This window comes from Mesoplodon densirostris, chromosome 16 (assembly GCF_025265405.1).
Source record: "Mesoplodon densirostris isolate mMesDen1 chromosome 16, mMesDen1 primary haplotype, whole genome shotgun sequence".
NCBI classification, from domain to species: Eukaryota; Metazoa; Chordata; class Mammalia; order Artiodactyla; family Ziphiidae; genus Mesoplodon; species Mesoplodon densirostris.
This window is the reverse complement of record NC_082676.1, coordinates 22,843,622-22,871,054: the sequence shown is the minus strand read 5'-3', so window position 1 is coordinate 22,871,054 and position 27,433 is coordinate 22,843,622. Positions and strand designations below refer to the sequence as shown.

At 40.9% G+C, this 27,433-nt stretch overlaps 1 protein-coding gene and 1 pseudogene across 4 annotated transcripts in view; both read right to left on the bottom strand.

Moving 5' to 3' along the window:
• Positions 1 to 8,244: 8,244 nt before the first annotated feature.
• Positions 8,245 to 9,516, bottom strand: LOC132476346 (glucosamine-6-phosphate isomerase 1-like; annotated as a pseudogene).
• A 5,666-nt stretch (positions 9,517 to 15,182) lies between these two features.
• RBL1 (RB transcriptional corepressor like 1) overlaps positions 15,183 to 27,433 on the bottom strand; it is a 69,670-nt gene continuing 57,419 nt past the window's right edge. Inside the window, exons 20-22 of one of the 4 annotated variants that reach the window (XM_060077884.1) lie at positions 20,622 to 20,773; positions 18,702 to 18,866; positions 15,183 to 17,209 (exon numbers count right to left, since the gene is read on the bottom strand). In XM_060077884.1, the coding sequence (XP_059933867.1) occupies positions 17,039 to 17,209; positions 18,702 to 18,866; positions 20,622 to 20,773 (488 nt within the window). In that variant the 3' untranslated portion in view covers positions 15,183 to 17,038. The remainder of the gene's footprint in view (positions 17,210 to 18,701; positions 18,867 to 20,621; positions 20,774 to 27,433) is intronic. The other 3 variants (XM_060077881.1, XM_060077882.1, XM_060077883.1) reach the window with 3 other exon arrangements.

Here is a 27,433-nt window from a genome sequence, read left to right as displayed (position 1 = left end):
CGGCTTCACATCTAGAGATGAAAGAAAGCCTCTCTCCTCCAGTTCCAACATAAGTGAATGACTTCAACAAGTCTGATAGCATTCATTCCTGGACCAATTGCTGTGTTATAAAATGATTGACCCAAACAGGTCACATGTTACCCATTGGGTTAGAGGGTAAGGTCTAGTATCAGGAAGAAGAGAATTGGTTTTGGATAAACACCCCAGGTGTTATTTAAAAGATTTGGAAATGAAGCCCAGGGAGGTGAAATGACTTGCCAGAGGTCACACACATGTGTTAAGTGCTTTGGGATTTTAACCTAGGTCAGCCTTGAAAACCATTGTTCTTTTCTGTAACTAGAGCTGGGTACAAGTTCTATTGCTTTTAGGCAGTCACAGAGAGAGGCCATCCCATCCTATAGAGTTTTGCTTGTGGTGACTTCCTGGGAGTGCCTCAATGTTTGGGGTGGGGTGACCATGTATTTGGGGGTTGGGATGCTCAAACACATGAGGGAGTGGCCAGACTTCAATGGGTTACTCCTGAGTAAACATAGTTGATGAATCCTTTTAAACTCATTGCTAAGAGCCAATCTCAACACATATTTCAACTCATATTTTAGGAGCATTGGCTCCTAAATTCAAATGGTAGTTTTATCAGCCAGCCTGATTCCAACATAGATTTTCTTGGGAGCCCCTAAGATATGACAAAAGGTGAATTTGCCATTGCTATGGTTAGCTCTCCTGAAATCATTAGGAGGAAAGCTTTTGATAGAAGCCAAAACTGTGGAACAGACTTTGGGTTTTGATGAGACTATTCAGCCATTTGATCAACCAACCCAAAAATGCACCCTATCTCTGCACTTTGTGAAAGGAAAATCAAAATAAAGTCAGTATCACTAGGAGAGCTCTCTAAAATGGAGCTGAGAGGCCACTGAGGAAGTGGGATTTTTGCATGTCTCAGCCCGGATGAAATCTGAACTTTGGCCACTTATTGTCTTAAAACAGTGATCCAGAACATCTGCACAATGTTCTAGAAACTCAAGATACTTATGAGACCCTTACCCTAAATAACCTGTCACAGTCCATGATACTTACCAGACCATTACCCTAAGTAATTCATGAAAGCTGTCCCTTAAGGATGAATATTTCCTTTTTGCTTGAGAGCCAAACATAATTCTTACAACTTGAAAAACCTTGTAGCTTTTGCCCTAATTCTGTCCGTTCCCTGGAACACTCTTTTGGTTTTACCTGAATCTTAGGCATTGCAATTTTTACCAAATTGCAATGCCTAAGACCCCAAATAACACTCTTTGAACTGTGCAGCCTTGAAACTGATTATTGTTGGACATTACATGGTGTCAGAAGTGGGAGCCAAAGTGACTCGCTTCTACCCCTGGAGCTGCTGCAGGCACAAGTAAGGCACCTACAGGAGTCCTTTGTACTCAATCGTCTCCTCAGTGGTCTTGGGTCTTAGGGGTAAGTCTTCTTGGTTCCGAACCTCCCAGTAGGGTTGAGGTTCTGAGCCTTTATTTGGGTGTCCTCTGTTGCTGGCTTTATCTGGGAAGGGAATGGTTCATCTTGGTGAGTACTCAGTTACGGGGAGTTGGGTTTCTACAGGCACTGCCACCATCCAGAACTCCAGATCGATTTATGTTTAAAACTTATGGGCCTTCCTCTTGTAAATTTCTTTCACATTGGACTAAAATCACCCACAACAACTTGAAACTCTGTTGGTCCACTTGTGGCTCATTCAAAATTTCTAAATTAGTTTGTGTGCTCAATTGGAGAAAAGCTATAGAACAAGACAAAGAGAATGGGAAGCATATTTCAATTGGTATTTTGAGGCCTCCAATTGTAATAATGAATCGACTACTATTGCTTCCCCCAGAGAAACCAACTCTCAAAAAATTTCCAAACTAGAAAAATCCTCTGAGGCTTCTGAGAACTCTCTCTCTCCAAATCTGCTTTTTTCTGTCCCTCTGAATGTCCGCCATAAGGCTCTCCTTTCTATCCATCTCTCTCTGAACTTCCTTTTTTATAACACTGAGGTTGATCCCCTGCAGAAGACCATCCATACTGCCCATCCTGTAATGGCAGACCCTTTTAAAGCCAGGTCCAATGAGGATGGCACCAGCACCATCACGTATACCCCCTGGACTAAGGCATGTAAATCCGCCCTTCAAGCACTATTAATTGGACGTGCTAAAGGGAACCAACAACATTGCCTGGGCAAAACATAAACATTTTTTGACTTACATCTCAGTTAGAAATCTCCCTAATATAAAGAAGCAAATTGAGGATAAAGTAGCTGGATGGGTGGATCAGCCTATGATGTCATTTAAATTATACCATATGAATCTTTGTGAAACTGGAAATGCAGTTCTAGAGACAGTTCATAGTTCACCCATTTCTTTCTTTTTTTTTTTTTTTTTTTTGCCGTACGCGGGCCTCTCACTGTTGTGGCCTCTCCCGTTGCGGAGCACAGGCTCCGGACGCGCAGGCTCAGCGGCCATGGCTCACGGGCCCAGCCGCTCCGCGGCATGTGGGATCTTCCCGGACTGGGGCACGAACCCGTGTTCCCTGCATCGGCAGGCGGACTCTCAACCACTGCGCCACCAGGGAAGCCCCCAGGACTGGTGTCCTTATAAGAAAGGAGGAGATAGCAGAGATCTGTTTCCCTTTGTGCACACAGAGGAAAGGCCATGTGAGGACACAGCAAAAAGACAGCTGTCTGGAAGCCAGGAAGAGATATCTTATCAGAAACTAATAACACCATGCCCCATGGAGTTAACATAAGCTGATAACTAATAGAAATTGTTGAACTTTTTACAGAACAACACATAAGGGAACCGCTTGTTAAAACTGCCTTCATTGATTAACTTCACTTTCATTTTCTTTCTTCCTTTTTTCCTCTCTTTAATTGCACACCTTCCAAGCTTCACAAAGCCCAGTTGTTTTACAGGAAGTTGGAGTCAGCTCCTGCCCAGTATGAGCCAGCTGGGGGTTGGTTGGGACCACCAGCCCTAAAACTGGGCCTGCACAGCTGTCCAGTGAAGGGCCTTTTGATGTTAGAGGGTTGGAAAACTCCACCCTCAGATCATGCTAAGCACCTCCATTTTGAATATGCAGAAGCATGTAACCCAGAAGCACCTGTGCAGAACACTGATTACCTCACCTTTTTCCCTACCTCAAGTCACCTGTCCCCATACGTAAGACTGTTACCAAAATGAACTTCGGTCCACTCACTTGCCTCAAAGCAAAACCAATTTACTGACACCCGGTTGTCATGAAGGAAAGTATAGCTTTTATTGCAGGTGCCAAACAAGGAGCATGGGAGGCTCGTGCTCAAAAGGCCCAAACTCTCCACTGATGGGTTTCAGAGAAGAGTTTTTAAAGGCAACTTTTGGGGCGAGGGCTGCAGGGTGCATAGCTTTCTTCTGATGGGTGGATGGTGAGGTAACGGGTGGTGTTCCAGGAATCTTGTGCTCTGCATGAAGTCACCATCCTCCACCTGGGTTGGGGCCTTAGTTCCTATAAAACAAGTCTAGATATGTATCAGATTGTTATGAATATCTCTTGAGGAGGAACTAGGACTCTGTTTTATTGCTGCCTGTTGTCATTACTTTTCTTACTTAACTGGTTTTCCTTTGTTTTTGCATTCCCTCATTTCTCTAATTAGTATCTGCTTGAATCTGCCCTTTGGAACTCAGAGAAGGTCTAGGAGGCTGAAGCCTTTTTCCCACATATGAAAAGTAAGGGACATGGAAGGGCTTTTGAACCCAGGAGGGCCCTGCAGTGTCCTGCTCAGTTTCAAGACCACCTTGCTTATCCAATAAATACTTCAATCCTCTTGCCTTCAGGGAGGTGGACCTGAGACTTGTTCTCCCATCTCCTTGCTTGGCTGCCTTGTGAATAAACTCCTTCTTGGCTGTAAACCTTGGCATCTCAGTGTTTGGCTTGCTGCACGTTGGGCAAATGGACCTGGTTCAGTAATGCTAACTGTGCTAGCACCTTGATCTTGGGCTCCTAGCCTCCAGAACTATGAGAAAATAAATTTCTGTTGTTTAAGCCACCCAGCCCATGGTGTATTGTTATGGCAGCCCTAGCAGACTGATACACACAGCCAACATGTTTGTACTATGTGACATCTACTCCTGAGTTGATGGCCTAAGGTTGGGCATTTTGACTTAGTGGTTCCGTCTTTGGGCCCCAGGCTTCTGCTTCTGATGACTATGAAGCTGGTTACAACCAGGAACCCCTGTGCTATTGGATACCATGCAAAATAAAGTCTCATATATACTTGTCTATTCTTCCACTCTAAGTGTGCTATCATTAACAAAGTAGATATTAATTCAAATGTTAAGGAAGGCTTTGATCTTTTTTTTAAAAAAATATTTTGGCCGTACCACACAGCATGTGCCATCTTATTTTCCTGACCAGGGATCTAACCTGCGCCCCCTGCAGTGGAAGTGTGGAGTCCTAACCACTGGACTGCCAGGTAAGTCCCCTGATCTTTTAAAAAATATTCTTTCCTCAAAGTTAAATATCTTGTTACATAATAATCCTTCTCATCTAAAAACGTGACCCTTATCTCAAGGAGAAGGTCTGAAGGCATTCTAGTGTTTGGGTCTTGTTAATCACTGTGATTAACAAGGAAAATAGTTTCAGAATTTTTATAAAGGTGGGGTTTAAAGCCAGTAACCTGGGTAGGACTGGAGGGTTGTCTTTGGAGTTGCATTTGCATAACAAATATATTGTATTTCCCTATATTGTGAGTTAGAGTACACCAATACACATAGTAGTATTTAAGATGTTCTTATTTACATTGTTTATAAGACTGAGAAAACCTCAGTTATCCCTACTAATGAGAAGCATAATTTACATGTGAGGTGGCTTCAAGGGAATTGAACTTCCCCCTGTCTACTGTGCTCTGAGTATCTGGGAATAAGCTGGCAGTAGATTCTGAGAAGGAGAGCAGTGTTCCTTGGAGAAAAAGACCCTTTTCAGTGCCACCTTGACTCAATCTTCAGGACATTGGTGAAAGCTGGTGCTAAGGCTTCTAAGGTGGAAAGTTTAGGGAAGATGTATTAAAGGCAAGTAATCTAGGGCTCCCAGGAGGCAACTGGGAGAGAGGGTTTGGAAGACAAGGATTGAGTGAAGGGAGAAGATTGTCATTGGACCACATTAATAACCCCTCCCCCCCAAATATTTGTTGTAAGCAACTTTTTGAAAGGAAATCTTTCAACAAGCTGAGTTTCCTCTGTGTGTGATGCAAGTGAGAAGATCTGCTCCAAAACAGAAACAAGAAATGAGAATGTTTCACATGGCAAAGGAAGAGAGAAGCTTAAGGAAGACAGCCCAGGACTTCCCAGAATACGGAGGATATAAATCTGTCACCTCAAGATTAATATCAAAAGACACAGTACAGCTTACAGATTAAAATTGAGGTGTAATCCATCCAAGGGTGAATGGATAAACAAAATGTGGTCTATACACACAATAGAATATTACTCATCCTTAAAAAGAAGGAAATTCTGACACATGCTACAACATGCATGAACCTTGAGGACATTATGCTAAGTGAAATAAGCCAGGCACAAAAGCAAAACTACTGTATGATTTCACTTAGATGAAGTACCTAAAGTAGTCAAAATAATAGAAACAGAACGTAGAATGGTGGTTGCCAGGGGCAGGATGGGAGGGGAAAAAGGGAGTTGTTGTTTAATGGGTATAGAATTATAGCTTTGCAAGATTTTTGAAAACGTTCTGGAGATTGGTTGCACAACAATGTGAATGTTAATGCCACTAAACTGTATACTTAAAATGATTAAATGGTAAGTTTTATGTTATACATATTTTACCACACAAAACCCCCCTAATTTCATTGAATTAAAAAAAAATTGGGGAACCAGAGTGCTTGGGTTTGACTCTTCAGACCTTGGGCAAGTTACTTAAAATCTATGAGCTCTAATTTCCTCCTCTGTAAAGTTTTGTTACAGGGCTTTATAAGAATTGAGTCTGGCACATAGAAAATGCTTAATACATGTGAGATATAATTATTATAAAAAGCAACCCTGGGGACTTCCCTGGTGGCGCAGTGGTTGAGAATCCGCCTGCCGATACAGGGGGACACGGGTTCGTGCCCCGGTCTGGGAAGATCCCACATGCCGCGGAGCGGCTGGGCCCGTGAGCCATGGCCACTGAGCCTGCTCGTCCGGAGCCTGTGCTCCACAACGGGAGAGGCCACAACAGTGAGAGGCCCGCGTACCGCAAAAAAAAAAAAAAAAAAGCAACCCTGGGACATCCCTGGTGGTCCAGTGGTTAGGACTCTGTGCTTCCACTGCAGGGGACGCAGGTTTGACCCTTGGTTGGGGAATTAAGATCCCGCATGCCGTGCAGTGTGGCAAAAAAACCCCCAAAACCAAGACAAACCACCCCCCAAAATAAAAACAAAAAGTGTCCCTGCCTTTCTTCAATTCACGAATTTGACAAATGTCAAGCCCATACTTCCTTCAATGCATCATTCTGCACTCTGGGAAAACTACAGAAAAAATGTTCCACCTACATGGAGCTTAATTACTAGTGGTGGATTCAGATAATACATGAGTAGATTGTAAATTCTGGGAAGAAAAATAAAACATGTTAAGAGTATAGGAAAGGCTGGGAAGTGCTGTGACCTGACACTTGAGCAGAACCCAAATGAAGTAAGGAGCCTGTGGGGTACTCCACTGTGTAATGAATATCTAGTATTTTAACAACCTTGTATCATAGTGTTATAGATTAAATAATGCCTAATTCTTAACTTTGCGAACACTAGACTCACTAAACAAAATTTATTCCAAATGCCAGTATCTGAAACAAATTCAGCAAAGAAATAAAAAAATTCCAAAACCTTGTAATCTTTCCTGTATTTTTTTCCTTGAAAATACTAGATTTAAAAGAACATGTCACATTGTAAACAAGTCCAGTGATCCATTAGCTTAAAACAGAATGACAGCACAATCACATTATAAAACCTAAAAATGAAACACTGGTACCAAACACAGCAGTTAAAGAGAGGCCTGAGCCAGGCGCTGAAAGATCTTTCCCAGAAATAGAGGCGGCAGCAGCTTCAAAGAGGCACAAAAATTGGAAGAAGGAGGAGGCAGCATTCAAACCATCGAGGCATAAGAGTACAAAAAACCCAGAGCAATAGACTCATCTTGTGAACAAGGGGTGAAGGACAAAAGGGCAGAAGTGTACTTCCTGATGTTCTGGGAACATCAGACCACGCCACGTGAACGCAGGTGGGTTAGAAGGACAGTTTTTTAAGTGGAGAAAGGATATTAGTCAACTTTAGAAGCACTTGGTCTGTTTCTTGGCACTCAACTCTCAGGGACACAGGAAACACGTCACTCTAGTGTTGTTTCTAAATTCATAATGGAGCTGCTTGCCCTGACCCCATCACCTTGGCTGAACATAACATTGAATCTTGGCCATGTCTGTTGCTCCCGTGGATGTCCTACTTATGAATGAGTATGTATAAGAGAGGCGCCAGAGTGAGACCTTGGAACAAAACACAGGGCTCTCTTGGGAAAAGGGTTTCTGCCTTCCTCCCAGTGCTGGAGGGTCCCTGAGGGATAGGAGTTTGATGTGGCTGGGCCCCTTGAGGCTCCGAGTTCATCAGCAAAACTTTCTCTTTAGCCCCACCCACCCAAATCCTTCCCCAAGGAGGCCTCTGAGTTCATGGAAAGGCCAACTGAGAGAGCAGAAAAAAACAGCTGGGGAAAGAAAGTAAGGGATAGTTTTCTTCCTGTGGCACTTGTTACTGACCAGAGTGACTACTTCCTTATAGTGACTTTAGACATTGAGAGTTCCTTAATCTGGAACACTGATTCTCAAATAAGGGGCAGGCCTTCCCAAGAGGGGCTCTTAAGACTCTCCGAAGAGGTTTTGTCCAATATACATAAGCCCCAAACTCCCTCTCAACTGAGATCAGTGTATGTAATGACAGAAATTCCTGACTGGAGTGTATTGTACATCTGAACAGTGTTAGAGGCACAACAAAAAGCTAAAAACCCCTTATCTGTGGGGCAGACGTCAAAATTATATAGTGATTTTTTTCTCATTAAGTTACAAATAAGTAGCTAAATTCCATGATTAGACTCCACACCGAACAGCCAAGAATGACAAGTTCATCCATTCAACTAGTAACCACACTAGATTAAAGCAATACAGTTCTGTCCTCCTAAAGACAATTTCCAGAAAGACCCGCCTGTCCCAGTGAGGTAGTTGACACTAGGATTAGCACAAGCTAATCACTGTACGGTTTCTTAGAAGACTGGCTTTTCTCTGTTTCTTTCTCTTTCATAGTTCACAAGGGGTCCACCAACTTGTTATGAACAAGCACTAAACCTCTGAAATACTTGACAGTCTTCACTTTCAACTCTAGGGTGGCATCCTCGTCGCACATAAACACCGTGTGGGGATGCTACTGGAAGGCAGACATATGGTTCACTCCCTCCTCCATGGCCTTATACAGAGCAAACGCCTTGTGAGCACCTGAGATGAAGATTATCATCTCTCTAGTACCCATCACAGTGCCCACGCCCACCATCAGGGCCATGGTGGGCACCTTGGTGAGATTTCCATCAAAGAACCTAGCATAGGGCTTCCTTGGTGGCTCAGTGGTTAAGAGTCCGCCGGCCAATGCAGGGGACACGGGTTCGAGCCCTGGTCTGGGAAGATCCCACATGCCACAGAGCAACTAAGCCTGTGTGCCACAACTACTGAGTCTGTGCTGTACAGCCCACAAGCCACAGCTACTGAGCCCACGTCACAACTACTGAAGCCCATGTGCCTAGAGCCCGTGCTCTGCAACAAAAGAAGCCACTGCAATGAGAAGCCTGTGCACCGCCATGAAGAGTAGCCCCTGCTCGCTGCAACTGGAGAAGGCCCATGCACAGCAACAAAGACCCAACACAGCCAAAAATAAACAAATAAATTTATTAAAAAAAAAAATATATATATATATAAAAGAACCTAGCATTGGCCAGGATGGTGTCCATGGTCAGTGTCTTCACACGGGTCCTAGACAATAGACTGGAGCCCGACTCGTAAAAGGCAATGTGTCCACCAAGGCCGATGCCTCCCAACAAACAGCTCAATCCCTCCCGCAGCCTTGATCTTCTCTTCAAAGGCATCACACTCAGCCTGTAGGCCAGCTGCATTCCCACCCAGAATGTGGGTGTTTTCTGGGTGGATGTCAATGTGTTTGAAGAATTTGTTCCACATGAAGGCATGGTAGCTCTCTGGGTGGTCTCAAAGAAGGCCCACATACTCATCCATGTTGAAAGTCTTCACATATTTGAAGGACAGGTCTCCATTCTTATAGTACTCAATCAGCTTCTTGTAGCAGACAAGTGGGGTGCTCCCAGTGGGGAGCCCCAGGGTGAAGTACTTGTCTGGCCCTTGGCTAAACTGGATGATGCAGTTCCTGATGTGTTTGGCCACCCACTCATTGGCCTGAGAAGACTGGTCCAGGATGGTGAGCTTCATCTTGTTGAGGACACCTCCTACGGTGGCTATAGAGACTGTGCTAATCTTTCCTTGTTTAATGATAACATAAATAATTTATTGGAACATAAGCATTAAAATTGTCAGAAAAGTAACATTTAGACATTGCAAAGATGATATATTAAGTGACATATATGATCCATTTTTACCTTAAAAATACAATGATTTTTTCAATATGCACTGAAAAAAGTCTAGGAAGATTCACATCAAGAGGTGGCTACAGTGCAGCCATTATGGAAACCAGTATGGAGGTTCCTTAAAAAACTAAAAATAGAGTTACCATATGATCCAGCAATCCCACTCCTGGGCATATATCCAGAAAAGATGAAAACTCTAATTCGAAAAGATACATGCACCCCAATGTTCATAGCAGCACTATTTACAATAGCCAAGACATGGAAGCAACCTAAGTGTCCATCAACAGATGAATGAAGAAGATGTGATATATATATATACAATGAAATATTCCTCAGCCACAAAAAAGAATGAAATATTGCCTTTTGCAGCAACATGGATGGACCTAGAGATTACCATACTAAATGAAGTAAGTCAGACAGAGAAAGACAAATATCATATCATTGATATGTGGGATCTAAAATAATGGTACAAATGAACGTATTTACAAAACAGGAACAGAGTCACAGACGTAGAAAACAAACTTATTGTTACCGAAGGGAAAAAGGGTGGGGCAGAGGGATAAATTGGGAGATTGGGATTGACATATATACACCACTATATATAAAATAAACAACAAGGATTTACTGTACAGCACAGGGAACTCTATTCAATATCTTTTAATAAACTATAATTGATAAAAATCTGAAAAAAATATATGACCAAATCACTTTACTGTACACCTGGAACTAACACAGTATTCTAAGTTAACTATACTTTAATTTAAAAAAAGGGGGGGGGGCTGTAATGTGGAGCAAATGGACCTCTTACACACTGCTGGTAGGAATGCAAAATGATCCACTTTGAAAAAAGACGTGGATATCTTACGAAGTTAAACACGTACTTACCATTTGGCCCAGCAGTGCAACTCATAAAGGAATAAAAGAGAAATAAAATTATATGTTCAAAGACTTGCATACATATGTTCATAATTATTAATAGCCTCAAACTGGAAACAACCCAAATGTCCATCAACTGGTAATGAGATAAAACAAATTGAGTATAACCAAGGTATGGAAAATTGCTCAGCAATAAAAAGAAATATTTATACATACCACATGAATGAATTTCGGAAACATTATACTAAGTGACAGAACTCAAATACAAAAGATTACATGCTGTGCATACATATATTTATATGAAATTCTAGAAAAGGCAAACCTATGGTGACAAAAAGCAGACCAACAATTGCCTGGGTAAGTGGTGGGGAGGATATGGGGAGGGCGGGGAATATTAGAGGGAAAAAGAAAACTTTTTAAAGTGATGGTAATGTTCTATATACGCATACCTCAGAGATATTGCAGGTTCAGTTGTAGACCACTGTAATAAAGCAAATATTGCAAAAAAGTGAGCCACACAAATTTTTTTGGCTTCCCAGTACATACAAAATCAGTTGTTTTTACACTATGCAGTAGTCTATTAAGTGTGCAATAGCATTGTCTAAAACAACAGTGTACATACTTTAATTAAAAAATACTTTATTGCCAAAAAATGCTAGCCATCATCTAAGCCTTCAGCGAGTTGTAATCTTTTGCTGGTGGAGGGTCCTGCCTCGATGTTCATGGCTGTGGACTGAGCAGGGTGGTGGTTGCTGAAGGTTGGGGTGGCTGTGGCGAAGTCTTTAAGACAACAACCAAGTTTCCCACATCGATTGACTCCTCCTTTCACTTGAACACTTAGAGGCCATTTAGACTTATTACTTGGCCTATTTCAATATTGTTGTGTCTCAGGGAATAGGGAGGACTAACGAGAGGGAGAGAGACTGGGGAACGGCAGGTCAGTGGAGCAGTGAGAACACACACAACGTTGCCATCTTACATGGGTGTGGCTCATGGCACCCCCAAACAATGATAATATCATACGTCAAAGATCACTGATCACAGATTACCATAAATATAATAATAATGAAAATTTTGCAGTATTGTGAGAATTACCAAAATGTGACAGAGACATGAAGTGAGCAAATACTGTTGGAAAAATGGCGCCAATAGACTTGCTTGATGCAGAGTTGCCACAAACCTTCAATTCTGGTAAAAAAAAACGCAGTATCTGTGAATCACAATAAGGCAAAGCACAATAAAACGATAGTTTTGTAGTGGTAGTTATACAATCATATATAATTATGATTATACAAACTATACACTTAGAGTGGGTACATTTTATTCTATGTAAATTATACCTCAGTGAAGCTGGAAAAAATTCATCATAATATAAAACTTAAGATTTACACAATTTTCTTCATGTGAAAAAATAATAAAAAATTAAAAAAAATTTGAACAGGTGACCTCTGGTTGGTGGGAATATAGTTTTTATTTTTTGCTTACATATACTGAATGTTATACAATGAATGTTATTTTCCATAATTAATCAATTATTTCTTGAAGTGATGATGACCTACCTGAAGTAAGTAAATAAGCCCAACTTGGTTTGGTGAGACAGCGTCAGGGTGGATGTTTGAACCTGGATCTCTATACTCTTGGCCATTATACAGGTACATTCCAAGCTTCCTGGATAAGAATAATAGCCTGGGATGCTTAACAAAACTGTTTGTATGCTACACTTTTAAATCTGCATAGTTAATAAGCCCTCAAAGGTGATTCTTACCACGGGGAAATTTGATGGAACCATTGCCTACATGCAGAATCTGAAACCTCAGGAACATTTTCTTTTATATTAAGGGTCTGTCATTGATGCCAAATAATCCCACATGTGTATTAGTTACCCCACCTGGAATCTATTACCATTAATCTTTCCTAGAAAGTCATCTTCCTTATGAAGCTATCCCTAACTGGGACCCCATACCTGCCCAGAGTTGGGTGACCCTTGGTGGTTCCTTTTCTATCCCCATTATCAGTACAGTAAAGCATATAGCTCTTCTTGTCCAAGTGTTTACTTAATTGGCACGACTGACACGGGGGCTGGATAAATTCTTTGCTGTGGGGGCTGTCCAGTGCACTGTAGGATGTTTAGCAGCATCTCTGGCTTCTACCCTTAGATACCAGTAGCATCAACCTCCCATGCCCAGTTGTGACAACCAAAAATGCAAAAATGTCTCCATTGTCAAATGTCCCTGAAGGTGGCAAAATTAACCAAGTTAAGAACCATTATCTTGACTCCCGTGTCAGTCTAAATAAACATCTTCTAATCAATCCTCTGCATAGATTCCAGATTTCTAAAACTTGCAGTTCAAAGCATAGTCCTCAGCCCAGCAGCACTGGTGTTAGGTATAAGAGCTTGTTAGAAAAGCAACATCTCAGGCCCAACCCCAGCCTCTGCATTTTTAACAAGATTAACAATCCCTGGTGATTCCTATGCTCTTAAAGTTTGAGAACTGCCAGAAAGTCTCTAACTTGCCTGACGGTTAGTATCACTTGGAACAGAGGTTAACAAAATTCCTAAGTCCTTCTCCTGGAGATTTCATTCCATTGGTCAAGGGTGGGGCCTAGGAGCCTGCATCGTTAATATGTGTCTCAGGTAATCCTTATCTTTGGGCAAGTTAAGGAACTGCCAAAATAAACATTAGGGAATTCCCCAGAGGTCCAGTGGTTAGGACTCGGCACTTTCTCTGCTGGGCCTAGGTTCAATCCCTGGTTGGGGAACTAAGATTCCGCACGCCTTGCAGCTTGGCCACAAAAAAAAAAAAAAAAAAAAAAATTCAGATTTTGTCATTATCCACATAAAATTAAAACCTCTGGGCTTCCCTGGTGGCGCAGTGGTTGGGAGTCCGCCTGCTGATGCAGGGGACACGGGTTCGTGCCCTGGTCCGGGAGGATCCCACATGTTGCGGAGCGGCTGGGCCCGTGAGCCATGGCCGCTGGGCCTGCACGTCCAGAGCCTGTGCTCCGCAGCGGGAGAAGTCGCGGCGGTGAGAGGCCCGCGTACCGCAAAAAAAAAACAAAAAACCCAAACCCCCACAAAACCTCTTTTGTGGCTCCCCATGACCTGGAGCAGTGGTTCTCAACCTTAGGTACTCACCTAGGGAGTACTTAAAAATCCTAATACTAGGTTGTTCCTCAAACCAGTTAAATCAGAAATCTCTGGGGGAGAAACCCATTCGCTGATGTGTGTTTTAAAACTCCCCAGCTGCAGCCAATGTTGAGAACCACTGGAAATGACCAAGCCTGAGCTCCTTAGCCTGGCATAAAGCCCAACTAGAAAGGTCCCTTTCTAGCTCCGCTTTGCACTGCACTTTTATATATGTACACTTTACTCCTGCCTCACTAAACTATCTGAAATTCTTACCCCTATAGTACTTTCAAGTCTCTGGGCCTTTCTACTGGTTATGCTGTCTTCTACTGCCCTGGCAAACAGTTATTCACCCCTAACGACTAAATTACCACTTAGCCCCCACTTTAGAGTTAATTAATTAATTGATTGATTAATTAAGGGTGTGCCACGCAGCACACGGGATCTTAGTTCCCTGACCAGGGATCGAACCGGTGCCCTCTGCGGTGGAAGTGTGGAGTCCGAACCACTGGACCGCCAGGGAATTACCTAGAGTGATTTTTGATTTCCCTGACAAACTCGTTCAGGCAGAGTGAATCATTCATTCCCTTCTCTGTGCTAACACCATCCGTCTTTGTGTAGACTTGTATTACTATATTTATCCCAGTATATTAGTAGGCTACAAATATTATATATTGAGGACAGGAACTATGCTTGGTTCACCCTTATATCCCTAGCGCCTAGCAAAAGGCCAGGCATACAGTAAACAGCCAATAATGTCTGTTGACTTAGTGAAAGTACTGTAAGGAACAAAATAAAAACAAGCGGGAATACTACCTTCTTTAAAAAAAATTTTTTTTTGATTTAACATAATCTAACCACATAAAAATCTTAATTAGAAAAGAACTTTTGTTGAGAGGGAGACGCAAGAGGGAGGAGATATGGGGATATATGTATACGTATAGCTGATTCACTTTGTTATACAGCAGAAACTAACACACCATTGTAAAGCAATTATACTCCAATAAAGATGTTAAAAAAAAACAAAAAACTTTTAAGCTGTGATCCTCAAATGAAGAAATACACCTGAAAGCACTCCTAAGAGAGAAGACTTTTCCTTGATTCAGCATCATAATTTGGTCCATTCCAAGGCTTTGAAGTAATTCTGTTTTTTTATATGTGTCTAAGGCATTTTTTTCAATTAAGGTGAAATTCACCTAACATAAAATTAACTATTTTAAAGTGTAAAATTTAGTGTCAGTTAATAAATTTACAATGTTATGCAATCACTACCTATATCAAGTTCCAAAATTATTTTCATCACCTCAAAAGAAAACCCTATACTCATCAAGCAGTCACTCACTCCCCATTCTCTTCCTAGCTCCTAGAAAGCACCAGGAACATTAACTTTTAAGTTACACTAAGATATTTAAAAGATATAAAGCAGATAGTTAAAGAGATACAGATTCTATATGGTTTCACAATTGCATCTAGTCACACAGAAGAGCTCAAGTGTAGTTTTTTCAATAATCTCAAAAAAACTCCATTATTTTATTAACCATTTTATGTACATTGATATTCAGTCTTGAAAACTGATAAAAACACGTCCAGAGTTTCTTATAAAGACAACGTACAAATGCTCATTTACATTCTGCACATTAATAACGATGATGAAAATGACACAATAGTTATAGCTACATAAAAGTATATACAAGGATTCAAACAGACGATGGTATTTGGCTTATAACATGTGTAGATACTACACAAAAAAATGAGGATGTAATTTTCAGAAAAGTAAAATGTGACCAAAATCACTTTTCATCTTAAAATTTAAAAATAAAATTCCTAACAATTACAATTACAATTACAATTATTCCTAGTAATTACTAGTTCATACTCAAATCTCAGACTAATTCAAATTAGCTACGGTTAGACATAGGTTAAGTTAAATTTTTTTTTTTTTTTTTGCGGTACATGGGCCTCTCACTGTTGTGGCCTCTCCCGTTGCGGAGCAGTTTCCAGACGCGCAGGCTCAGTGGCCATGGCTCACAGGCCCAGCCGCTCCGTGGCATGTGGGATCTTCCCGGACCGGGGCACGAACCCGTGTCCCCTGCATCGGCAGGCGGACTCTCAACCACTGCGCCGCCAGGGAAGCCCCGGTTAAGTTAAATATTTGTTAAATATTTTGCATTTAAAAAAATAAGGTCTGTGGTTTAAAAAACATACATTTGATAACATTTTCTCAAAATTAATTAAGAATGGCTTATCCATGTCCTTCCAGATTCTGGAAACATACTAGAAAAAGTGAATACCAAACAGCTGACTCTTTGGAAAGTTGCACCCCAAGCCCCGGAAAACACCCTTAAGGGGCCCAGTGATCAAACCCTAATGGGAAACTCATAATGCACCGATGATACTGAGAACGAAGAGGGGGAAGTAATATGGCATGAGGTGACATTAATGTGGTTTTGAAAAAGGTTTCAACTATTCTTAGTGAATCAATTAGACACTGAGAATGACCAATCTCATGATAACCTCAAAAACAGTATCTCACATATTATCCTGGTGCTACCTCACTAGCAGGAATATGGTTTCTAACAACTCTTTTCTGTATTTTACTCTACTGGCTTGAGAAGCAGCTTCCTATTTTGAGAATTATAGGACATAATATAATCATACATAACTAAGTTAATGGTTTGGAAAACAAAATGATAGTAGTTTTAAAAAGAAGCAAGTATCTCTTTTATCAGGTTGTGACACCAGGCTAAGAGGGCTTAGGGCTGGAAAGCAAGGAGTGGGGGTAGTGCAGGGGTTCAGGTACAAATCTGCTTCTGCTCAAGGAAAGGAAGGGCACAAGAAGTGTCTGGACAACCCAGAATGGTCTTGGCACCTGGATGTGCAGCTACCACACTGGGTCAGAGACAGGCCAGGCATCATCCTCTGGCCCAGATGCCATGGAACCCAACCCCTACTCAATACTAAATTAGGAACACAAACCTCTCAAACGACACTTACCAAAAACAGATTACTCACCCTCACATTACAAAGCTCAGAAGAAGAAGACATTTACTTATTTAAAAAAGTGAGCCAAAAAATTATGAGGTTTCTCCTTACTTCACCTGAAAAACCCAGGGAACAAATATTTTAACAATTCTATGACTATTAATATGTTTAAAAGGCACTTAAAACATTCCTTTACAATCCAACTCAAAATACATCTGTCAACTACATTTTGGATAAATGTAAAAAAAACCCAACTTTGGTGTAACTTTTCTTGTAACTCAGTGATATTTACTACCTACAGGGCTGAATGTTTTGAAAGATAGAGCCCTAACTTTCTGCAAAACAACCTGAAAGTGCTTTTATCATAGAAATGGGAAGGGCACTAATGATTTGCTCTTTCACTGACAACATCCTGTAGTCGTTTAAGTAAAACGTCATCATTTTCTTGACAGAGGCGTTTGGCAGGTGATTCTGCATCACCATCCATGGCTATTGCTCGCTTCTTGGTTCTCTGCTCACCTTGCCTTATCATGTTGTTGATATCTTTCAAACTCTGTGCAAAAATAGAGGACATGTGTGAGTAAAATGGGAAAAAGGGAGAAACAGCAGCCAAGAACTAAGCTAACTGCTTTTTCCTGCCCTTTATCCTCTATCCAAAGCTAAACACTGGGGTAGAGATTATTTTTTGAATCTAGGCCAACCTAATAAGGGTGATTAGAACTAATCTTTTCAGGTGATTTTAAAAATTGGATTTACCTTATAGCAGTAGTTTTCAAAATGTGGACATAAGACCAGAAGCAGCAGAAGCATTTGGAAACTTATCAGGAATGCAAATTCTTAAGCCTCACCCTACACCTACTGAATTAGACATTCTGGGGGTTGGGCCCAGCAATCTATAGTTTATCAAGCCTTCCAGGTGATTCTGATACTCCCTAAAGTTTGAGATCCTCCTCCTGAAGCAATGCTTTTCAAACTTTAATGTGCTTACTAATCATCTGGGGAATCTTGTTACTATGCAGATTCAAATTCCATTGGGCTGGTGTGAGGCCTGAGAGTCTGCATTTCTAACAGGCTCCCGGGTGAAGCTAATGTTGCTGGTCTGTAAGGCAGCCTTAGAGAAGTTGCTCCTGAAAGCTGTGCATCACAACAGTCTAGGGGATCTGCTGCCAGAGCTCTGTGATACAGGAAGTCTATGGGACAGGTATCTGTGTTCAACAAGCTCCCCAGATTCTGACCTCTGACTGTGAAATCACTGCCTCACAATTCAATTGGTCCCATTTCTGATTTTATGCAATAATTTCTTCTAAAAGTCCTCATATGAAATCAACTTCTATAAAGAAGAAATGCAAGCCTGTGCAGTATATCTCAGTCAACTTTGTTTGCTAAGCATAGCAGGAACTTAATAGATGTCTGTGGAACTAAATGAGAAACTAATGAGTTAAGGAGCTGCCATGTATTTGGACTGAGTTACAATCTGTCCCACTACAGTTTCTTCCAGTTGGTAGTGATTCTGGCTTCTGGAGACATACTGAGTGTATCTACTTGATAGCCGTTGAATTATCTGAAAACAGCAATCATGTCCCTATCACATCTTCATCATTGTATGGGAATAAAGATGGGGATAACCATAGAGCTGTCTGTGTAAGTAAGAAGAGGCCTCTGTTTTCAGACCTTTCACTATCCTGGTTGCCATCCACCAAATGAACTTTCACTTCCAAGGCCTTCCTTTACACATATTGTTCCCCATGTCTGACCACTTGCAGGTGTTGCCTTACTGGTCCTTCTCAAGATCGTGCTTGAGCAGGGACACACCAGGCTCTTGGAGTGAACTCCCCCGATACCACGTCAATCGTAAAGGATTAAACTACCTCAACTGAATACACTGCTCTTGATCACAGGAAACTTGCCATAGTAATGGTTCATATTTATTAGCAGTAACTTTGCAAAAAAAGGGGTAAGATTAAAGATTACTAATTGGAAATCTGAAATCCAGTATTTAACACATGTACATCATTGTTTTGGAGTAAAGTTTGTGTGCAACTTACCTTGGAAGGGCTGCCGTTGAACTTATAGAGCAGAGCGCTCCTTGGTGGAAGGCCTGACCCGTTCTTGTGTGGGGACACATAAATGGAGTGCTGCTGGGAAACGCGGCGCGGGGAGCCTGGCTGTTGCTTAATATGCGGAAAAGGAGAGAGTGGTGGAGCTTCCATCTGAAATAATACAAAAGTAAAGTTTTTATAAGACAAAAGGTTTTCTTTCTTTTTTTGGATCCCACCATTTTTATTCTGCACTATCCACCCTGTCCCACCCCAGCCCCAAGCCAGGTGAAGGGTCAACATGGAACATTTTTTTCTTTGCCATGTTTTTATTTTGTTAAAAAAATAATTTATTTGTTTATTTATTTATTTTTGGCTGCATTGGGTCTTCGTTGCCGCACACGGGCTTTTCTCTAGTTGCGGCGAGCGGGGCCTACTCTTCATTGTGGTGCGTGGGCTTCTCACTGCGGTGGCTTCTCTTGTTGCGGAGCATGGGCTCTAGGCACATGGGGTTCAATAGTTGTGGCTTGCGGGCTCTAGAGCGCAGGCTCAGTAGTTGTGGCACACGGGCTTAATTGCTCTGCGGCATGTGGGATCTTCCTGGACCAGGGCTTGAACTTTTGTTTCCTACATTGGCAGGCAGATTCTTAACCACTGCACCACCAGGGAAGCCCTGTTTTTATTCTTATTGCTATCTCCTAGTTAGGAGTCAGTTATACTGTAATAGGTTATTTATGGCTGAAGAAAATCAAAAAATGGTTCATTAACCCTTGTTTTTCAACAATTACTAATAGATAAACTAAAATTTATTTTCCTGGATCTTTCAGGAAATTCTGAAGAATTCAGAGCAAGACACCAGAAGCAGTAAGCCAGGAGCATAGGAACCTTATGTCAATGCTCAGAAAGTGGAGCAAAGAGTAATCTATGTCCTAACACTTGCAATAAGAATCTCTCTCCACACGCACATCCCCACAACCAAATTAGTAGCACAGAGAATAAAAGAGAGGCAGAGCATTCTGTGGGCCAGCAGGATGAGTCCAATATGGAACAAATCTCCTAATGAAATGGCTAAGACTTGATACTGAAATGCAAAAGATTTAGAGATAAAGTGAGAAGGGACTCACTTTTAATAATCTATACAATGTTTCTATTCCAAGAATAAATGGAAATGACTCCTTAATTAATATTTCATTCATCATCTTCACTTGAAGCTAGGAAAACTAGTTTTGTTTTTTAATTGGCTGATAATAGAGATATTCACAGTATAGCACATGGTGGGGGTGGTGGAACTGAGGGAACAGAATGAGTAGTCATGGCTTCTGAGGATAATCATAGACCATATTCCTTGAAAGGGACAAAGACAGAAATATAGAGAGATACATAGACACATATATGGCTACTGCCTGGATGCAGCTTCTACTAGGTCCCTCTTTCTTATAACTGAAGTCTGGTCTCCTGTGAACCAACTTCAGCTTATACACTGATAATACTTTCAAAGGCCTGCTGGTACTGTCAAATCTAGAGTCTGCATAAAAATTTCTTAGTGTTGCTTCTATTATTGATTCAAGCATATTTATTTCCTTTTCTTTTTATCTTGAGAAAAATACTTATCTCAGAGATATAACAATAGGAATCAAAAACAAAGGAAAAACCCACCAGAATTGTTTTCATTTTTCCATGTTCCCATCTAATCCTTGCCCATATGCATCCATAATTTCTAACAACATAATCACAGTGTGGATAAAATTTCCATGATTTCCTCTGGTCTCTGTTGTATCACAGCCTTAATCACTCTAATTACTAGTATGTTTTCTCCTATAAAATGTAACAGTAAGGCTTTAGCTTTGAAACACTTATCTAGCAAAATAAACTCATAGTAATCCAATTATGAGTACAGATATTAATAAAGTAGTAAAATATAAAACATACCACATGGTCCTGATTTGACAAGTCGTATTTCAATGCAAATGACTTCACTCTTCCTACATATATTGTATTGTAAAATTTGATAAGATCACCTCTTTCCTCTTTCACTGGTCCACTGGAACAGTCAGGTGTTTTTGTAGCATCTTCCAAATCTGCTAAAAGAATTCAGTGTTGTACAATGGAATATTACTCAGCCATAAAGAGGAATGAAACTGAGTTATTTGTAGTGAAGTGGATGGACCTAGAGTCTGTCATACAGAATGAAGTAAGTCAGAAAGAGAAAAACAAATACTGGATGCAGGGGACGCGGGTTCGTGCCCCGGTCCAGGAAGATCCCATGTGCCGTGGAGCGGCTGGGCCCGTGAGCCATGGCCGCTGAGCCTGTGCGTCCGGAGCCTGTGCTCCGCAACGGGAGAGGCCACAGCAGTGGGAGGCCCGCGTACCGCGAAAAAAAACAACCCCCCCCAAAAAACCCCAAATACTGTATATTAATGCATATATATGGAATCTAGAAAAATGGTACTGATGAACCTCGTGGCAGGGCAGGAATAAAGATGCAGATGTAGAGAACAGACTTGAGGACACAGTGGGGGAAGGGGAGGCTGGGACGAAGTGAGGGTAGCATTGACATATATACACTACTAAGTGTAAATTAGATAGCTGCATATAGCACAGGGAGATCAGCTCGGTGCTTTGTGATGACCTAGAAGGGTGGGGTGGGGAGGGTGGAGGGAGGCTCAAGAGGGAGGGGATATGTGTATACATACAGCTGATTCACTTTGTTGTACAGTAGAAACTAACACAACATTGTAAAGCAATTATAATCCAACAAAGATGTAAAAAAAAAAAAAAAAAAAAGAATTCCGTGTTGTGATAGGTGTACCTTAATCTATAAGTTGGCAATTTGAATCACAACTCTGTCTACAATATAAAAGGAAAAAAATCAAATAAACCCAAATCTTTATGTAAGACGATTAATGTTTTTAGAAAAGGTTCAGAAATCCATCTATATTATAGATAAATTAAATTGGAATCATAGAAATGCAAACACGTAAACTTAAGCTGGTACTCTATTCTCTAGATATCACTTCAGCAAGAATGTTTTCACAACCCTACCTTTTGAGCTCACTGTCACCGGTGGCTCTTAGAGGGACACCAGCCCTGGGTTGAAGTTTACCTAAACTGAGCTTCAGAGTATGGGTAGCAGTGGTAAACCCTGAGTTTCAGATAACAAAAGGGCCTGCAGATATTCATACTGACTCTTTGAAAAAGGTGGAAAGACTCTGAAAGGTAAAATGTATCCTCATAGTTTAAGGAAGAAGCAAGGTGAATTGCTTATGTTTATTTTTCTCCAAGTACATGGCAGGTGACAGGTGTTCAGAAAGTCTTATTTTCCCATGCACAACAAGAACCTTAGTGCTGTCTATAACTGGCGTCCTCAGTTGTAAAATGATAGCTTGCCCCAAGGTTCTTTCCTGTTTATTACCATAATTCTGGAGTAGCTTGTGACACCAGGCAGAACTTTATACTATTCTTTTTTGGGAAAGAGTATTACAAACCATCTTCTCCTTGTACCTACAAGAATCATCTATGCACAGGAGCTAAGAAAACTACCAGCGATTAAAAAGAATTCAACATGTGAAAAAACTTTCTCATTCTCAATACTGAAAATATGGGTAGAAACATGCTTCCACCTTTGGAAAACCAGAAAAACTCAAACATGGTCCAAGGGCCAGGCAGCCACAGGGAACCTCCATAGGGATCTCCATTTGGATGTCTTTTTAACTCTTGCTATTTTTGCAGCATCTTAATAGGGCAGAAAAAAGCTATGTGATCAAATAAGTTGAAAAAATGTTGCATAGTAGTATATCCTCCTCTTAGGAATTCAGAATACATGTTAGTATATTAAAGGTTCTGAGAACTTTTGCAATTAGAAAAAAAACACATGTTCACTTTAATTCCATACTTCTCAAATTTTCTACGCAGTCGCTCTTCCCCATAACAGTTACTACCATCCTGGTGGACACCGTCCCAAGGCAGTAAACAATGGCTTAATAACAGCTGTTGTAGGTTATTCTTGTTATACAGATGAATTAAAATTATTATGTGTCCTCCTTGGATTAGAAATTTCTGGAGGCAGTTACTTCTTCATGTTTGTGTTATTCCATTTCCAGTTGTTAATAGTTACATAAGGTAAGGAGCTATACTTAATTTGAAGGAACCAAACATTTAAAACTCTCTGGGACCTTGGATTCTAACTAAACATGATTTTATTTAGCTATTTTCATTTAGCTGTTTAGTGTTTTTTCATTTCAAAACAGAAAACAAGATGTCAGTTGTCCTTTAAGCAGGAAAAAGATCTCTACCTTCCCACCTCTTTAAGGACTTTAGCACTCAGAAATCAAAGCCTCAGTAGGCCTGGTGACCATCTTACCAAATATACATTAGGAGATGGAACTTATGAAAGACTGGGAAAGAGAATGAGATCTCCCTGCCTGGTGCTATAATTGTTTCGAATCTGTTTCCCCTCAGAAGGCAGGAGGGACCTCTGCCTAACATAATTTGAGGCACACGGTATACATTTGATATACTTTCATGAAACGAACCAATGAACTATTATGGTTTCATAACTTTCCCTACTGTTCCCATGAATAAGAGGAAAGTCTTTTTTGGATTATCATACAACACTGTCAAGCAATTAAAATGTGGTTTTATATAAACTACCAGTGAATGAGACTAGCCCTTAGAAAAAAGGAGATATTATCTGCAGAGCTCCAGAGAGACATGCTGAAATTTTTAGCCTGGATTTCTGACTTCAGAATTTTCCAAGGATCTGAAGTGAAAGTGGGAAGGGAGAAGGCAAATTACCCCAGGGCTGCAGGTGGCCAACAACTGCAACCATAATACATGCTTAATTTCATATCCCAGGACGATATAAATGCATTCAGGGGAAAAGACATTGAGGGCACAGTAGATACCCATTTCTCAGGGGAACGGTTTCAGAGGATGGGCACACCTAAATTGTTTGGGCTGCACAAATTAATGAAACCCCCAGCCATCACCCCCAGAGGAGTTGCTCAAGTGACTGACACTGGTTTCTTTGTATACTGTCATTAGTCTTCAGTCTGAGAAGAGGCATAAATAGTGATTCTCACCACTTAAAAATGGAGAAAGTAAAGAAGCAAAATTATTTTAAGATGAAAGTAAGAAAGAAGATCACAATTTATTTATAAATCCAAGGGTCAGGTTGAGATATGATGGGCTTGATCAGCACAGCAGCGCTTCCCTGGAGTAAGCACTTAGTGTTTGTTTTCTACTTCTCCTACCACGTCGTTTTTGCTCCTCACCGTTAACAGTGCGCAGTAAGTATTTCAGACTGGCTTTCTGATTGAGAGGGCAGCGCCATTTAGCTCCAGTTATGCAAAAGTCACTGACCACAGGCCAATTTAAAACTACTACAGTGGTTTTAGACCGTTTCGGCAGTTTCTCATGAGCTCTAAAGGGCATAATTATAATCTAAAACCAAGTAAATCTTGTTTAGATTAAACAGTCTAGAAAGAAAATGTGCTCCATCCACATCTTGGTTGTCTATCTGGTGACTATAAAATAGTTTTAATGTGAATAAAGTCACTTAATTATCAATTTGCAGTTATCGATGTTACACATCTCACATGGAAACGGAATTTTTGTCCCTTGAGAGGATTTGCTTTAAGTGTTTTTGTGTGTGTGACTTAGTTTTCAACATTTAAAGGATTTTATGTAAGGAATATGGCCTTAGAAAAATTAGCTTTAAAAAAAAGACATTTAAAGAGCCATATACTCATGAATAAAATACAATAAATTTTATATTGCTTATAAACAAAATAATAAATAATAACTACTACTACTTACTGAGGCCTTACTATGAGCAGGCCTTGTATTAAACACCACACACATGCATCTTTTTTTTTTTGCGGTACGCGGGGCTCCCACCGCTGTGGCCTCTCCCGCTGCGGAGCACAGGCTCTGGAGTGCAGGCTCAGCGGCCATGGATCATGGGCCCAGCCGCTCTGCGGCATGCGGGACCCTCCCGGACCGGGGCACGAACCCGTGTCCCCTGCATCGGCAGGCGGACTCCCAACCACTGCGCCACCAGGGAAGCCCCATCATTTTTTTTTTAATTCTGAAAACAAGCCTCTGAGGAAGTACTGTAAAGTTTTCAATTTACTATCATACACTTGGGCATTATGTTTGTGTTACTTAGATTAAGCTATAATCTGGGTCTCTCAAATGTTCTAATCAAGAATGCCAGTCTGGGGACTTCCCTGGTGGTCCAGTGGTTAAGACTCTGTGCTCCCAATGCAGGGGGCCTGGGTTTGATCCCTGATCAGGGAACTAGGTTCCCCATGCCGCAACTAAAAAAGATCCCACATGCTGCAATGAAGATCCTGCATGCCGAAACTAAGACCCGGTGCGGCCAAGTAAATAAATAAATATTAAAAAAAAAAAAAAAAAAGAATGCCAGTCTGGGGTGCTCTGCTAATATGATAATGAATGCACAGTCCATGAGTATCCAGCTGGTGTTTTAATCAGGAAGCTCATTCTCCACAGGTGGCTACTATAAGGGCGTCTGTTAGGCATATCTCCATCAATGACCAATGCTCAACATCACTAATTATTAGAGAAATGCAAATCAAAACTACAATGAGGTATCACCTTACATGGGTCAGAATGATCATCATCAAAAAATCTACAAACAGGGTTTCCCTGGTGGTGCAGTGGTTAAGAATCTTCCTGCCAATGCAGGGAACAAGGGTTCGAGCCCTAGTCCAGGAAGATCCCACATGCCGCGGAGCAACTAAGCCCGTGTGCCACAACTACTGAGCCTGCGCTCTAGAGCCTGTGAGCCACAACTACTGAGTCCACGCACCTAGAGCTTGTGCTATGCAACAAGAGAAGCCACCACAATGAGAAGCCTGCACACTGCAACAAAGAGTAGCCTCCACTCACCTCAACTAGGGAAAGCCCGTGCACAGCAACAAAGACCCAACGCAGCCAAAAATAAAATAAAAAAAACAAAAAACAAAAAAACCCCATCATTCACTTAAAAAAAAATCTACAAACAATAAATGCTGGAGAGTGTGTGGAGAAAAGGGAACCCTCTTGCACTGTTGGTTGGAATGTAAATTGATACAGCCACTATGGAGAACAGTATGGAGGTTCCTTAGAAAACTAAAAATAGAACTATCATATGACCCAGCAACCCCACTACTGGGCATATACCCAGAGAAAACCATAATTCAAAAAGACACGTGCACCCAATGTTCACTGCAGCTCTATTTACAATAGCCAGGACATGGAAGCAACCTAAATGTCCATCAACAGAGTAATGGATAAAGAAGATGTGGTACATATATCCAATAGTATATTACTCAGCCATAAAAAGGAATGAAAATGGGTCTTATGTAGAGACGTGGATAGACCTAGAGACTGTCATACAGAGTGAAGTAAGTCAGAAAGAGAAAAACAAATATCGTATATTAATGTCTGTATGTGGGATCTAGAAAAATGGTATAGATAATCTTATTTGCAAAGCAGAAATAGAGACACAGATGTACATAACAAGTGTATGGATACCAAAGGGGAAAGGGGGGTGGGTAGGATGAAGTGGGAGATTGGGATTGACATATATAAACTACAGATACTATATATAAACTAGATAACTAATGAGAATCTACTGTATAGCTCAGGGAACTCTACTCAATGCTCTGTTGTGACCTAAATGGGAAGGAAATCCAAAAAAGAGGGGATATATGTATACGCATAGCTGATTCACTTTGCTGTATAGCAGAAACTAACAAAACACTGTAAAGCAACTATACTCCAATAAAAATTAATTAAAAAAATAAAATTGCATTAAAAAACCCTTAGAAATAAACCTCACCAAGGAGGCAAAAGACTTACATGCTGAGAACTACAGAACATTCATAAAGGAAACTGAAGATGATTCAAATAAATGAAAAGATATCCCATGCTCTTGGACTGGAAGACTTAATATTATTAAAATGGCATGGTACCCAAAGCAAATACTACATCTATAGATGTAATATGATCCCTATCAAATAACCCATGACATTTTCCACAGAACTAGAACAAATAATCCTAAAATTTATATGGAATCATAAAAGACCCAGAATTTTCAAAGCAATCCTGAGGAAAAAGAACAAAGCAGGAAGCATAACCCTCCCAGACTTCAGACAATACTACAAAGCTACAGTAATCAAAACAGCATGGTACTGGCACAAAACCAGACATATGGATCAATGGAACAGAACAGAGAGCCCAGAAGTAAACCCACACACGTATGATCAATTAATCTTTGACAAAGGAGGCAAGAATATACAATGGGGAAAAGACAGTCTCTTCAGCCAGTGGTATTGGGAAAGCTGGACAGCCACATGCCAACCAATGAAGTTAGAACACACCCTCACAGCATACACAGAAAAATGCCTCAAAATGGCTTAAACATTTAAATTTAGGACATGACACCATAAAGCTCCTAGAGGAGAACATAGGCAAAACATTCTCTGACATAAATCATACCAATGTTTTTTTTAGGTCAGTCTCCCAAGGCAATAGAAATAAAAGCAAAAATAAACAAAGGGGACCTAATTAAACTTATAAGCTTTTGCACAGCAAGGGAAACTATAAACAAAAAGACAATGTATGGGGAATTCCCTGGCAGTCCAGTGGTTAGGACTCTGCACTTCCACTGCAGGGGGCATGGGTTCAATCCCTGGTTGGGGAACTAAGACCCTGCAAGCCACGCAGCACAG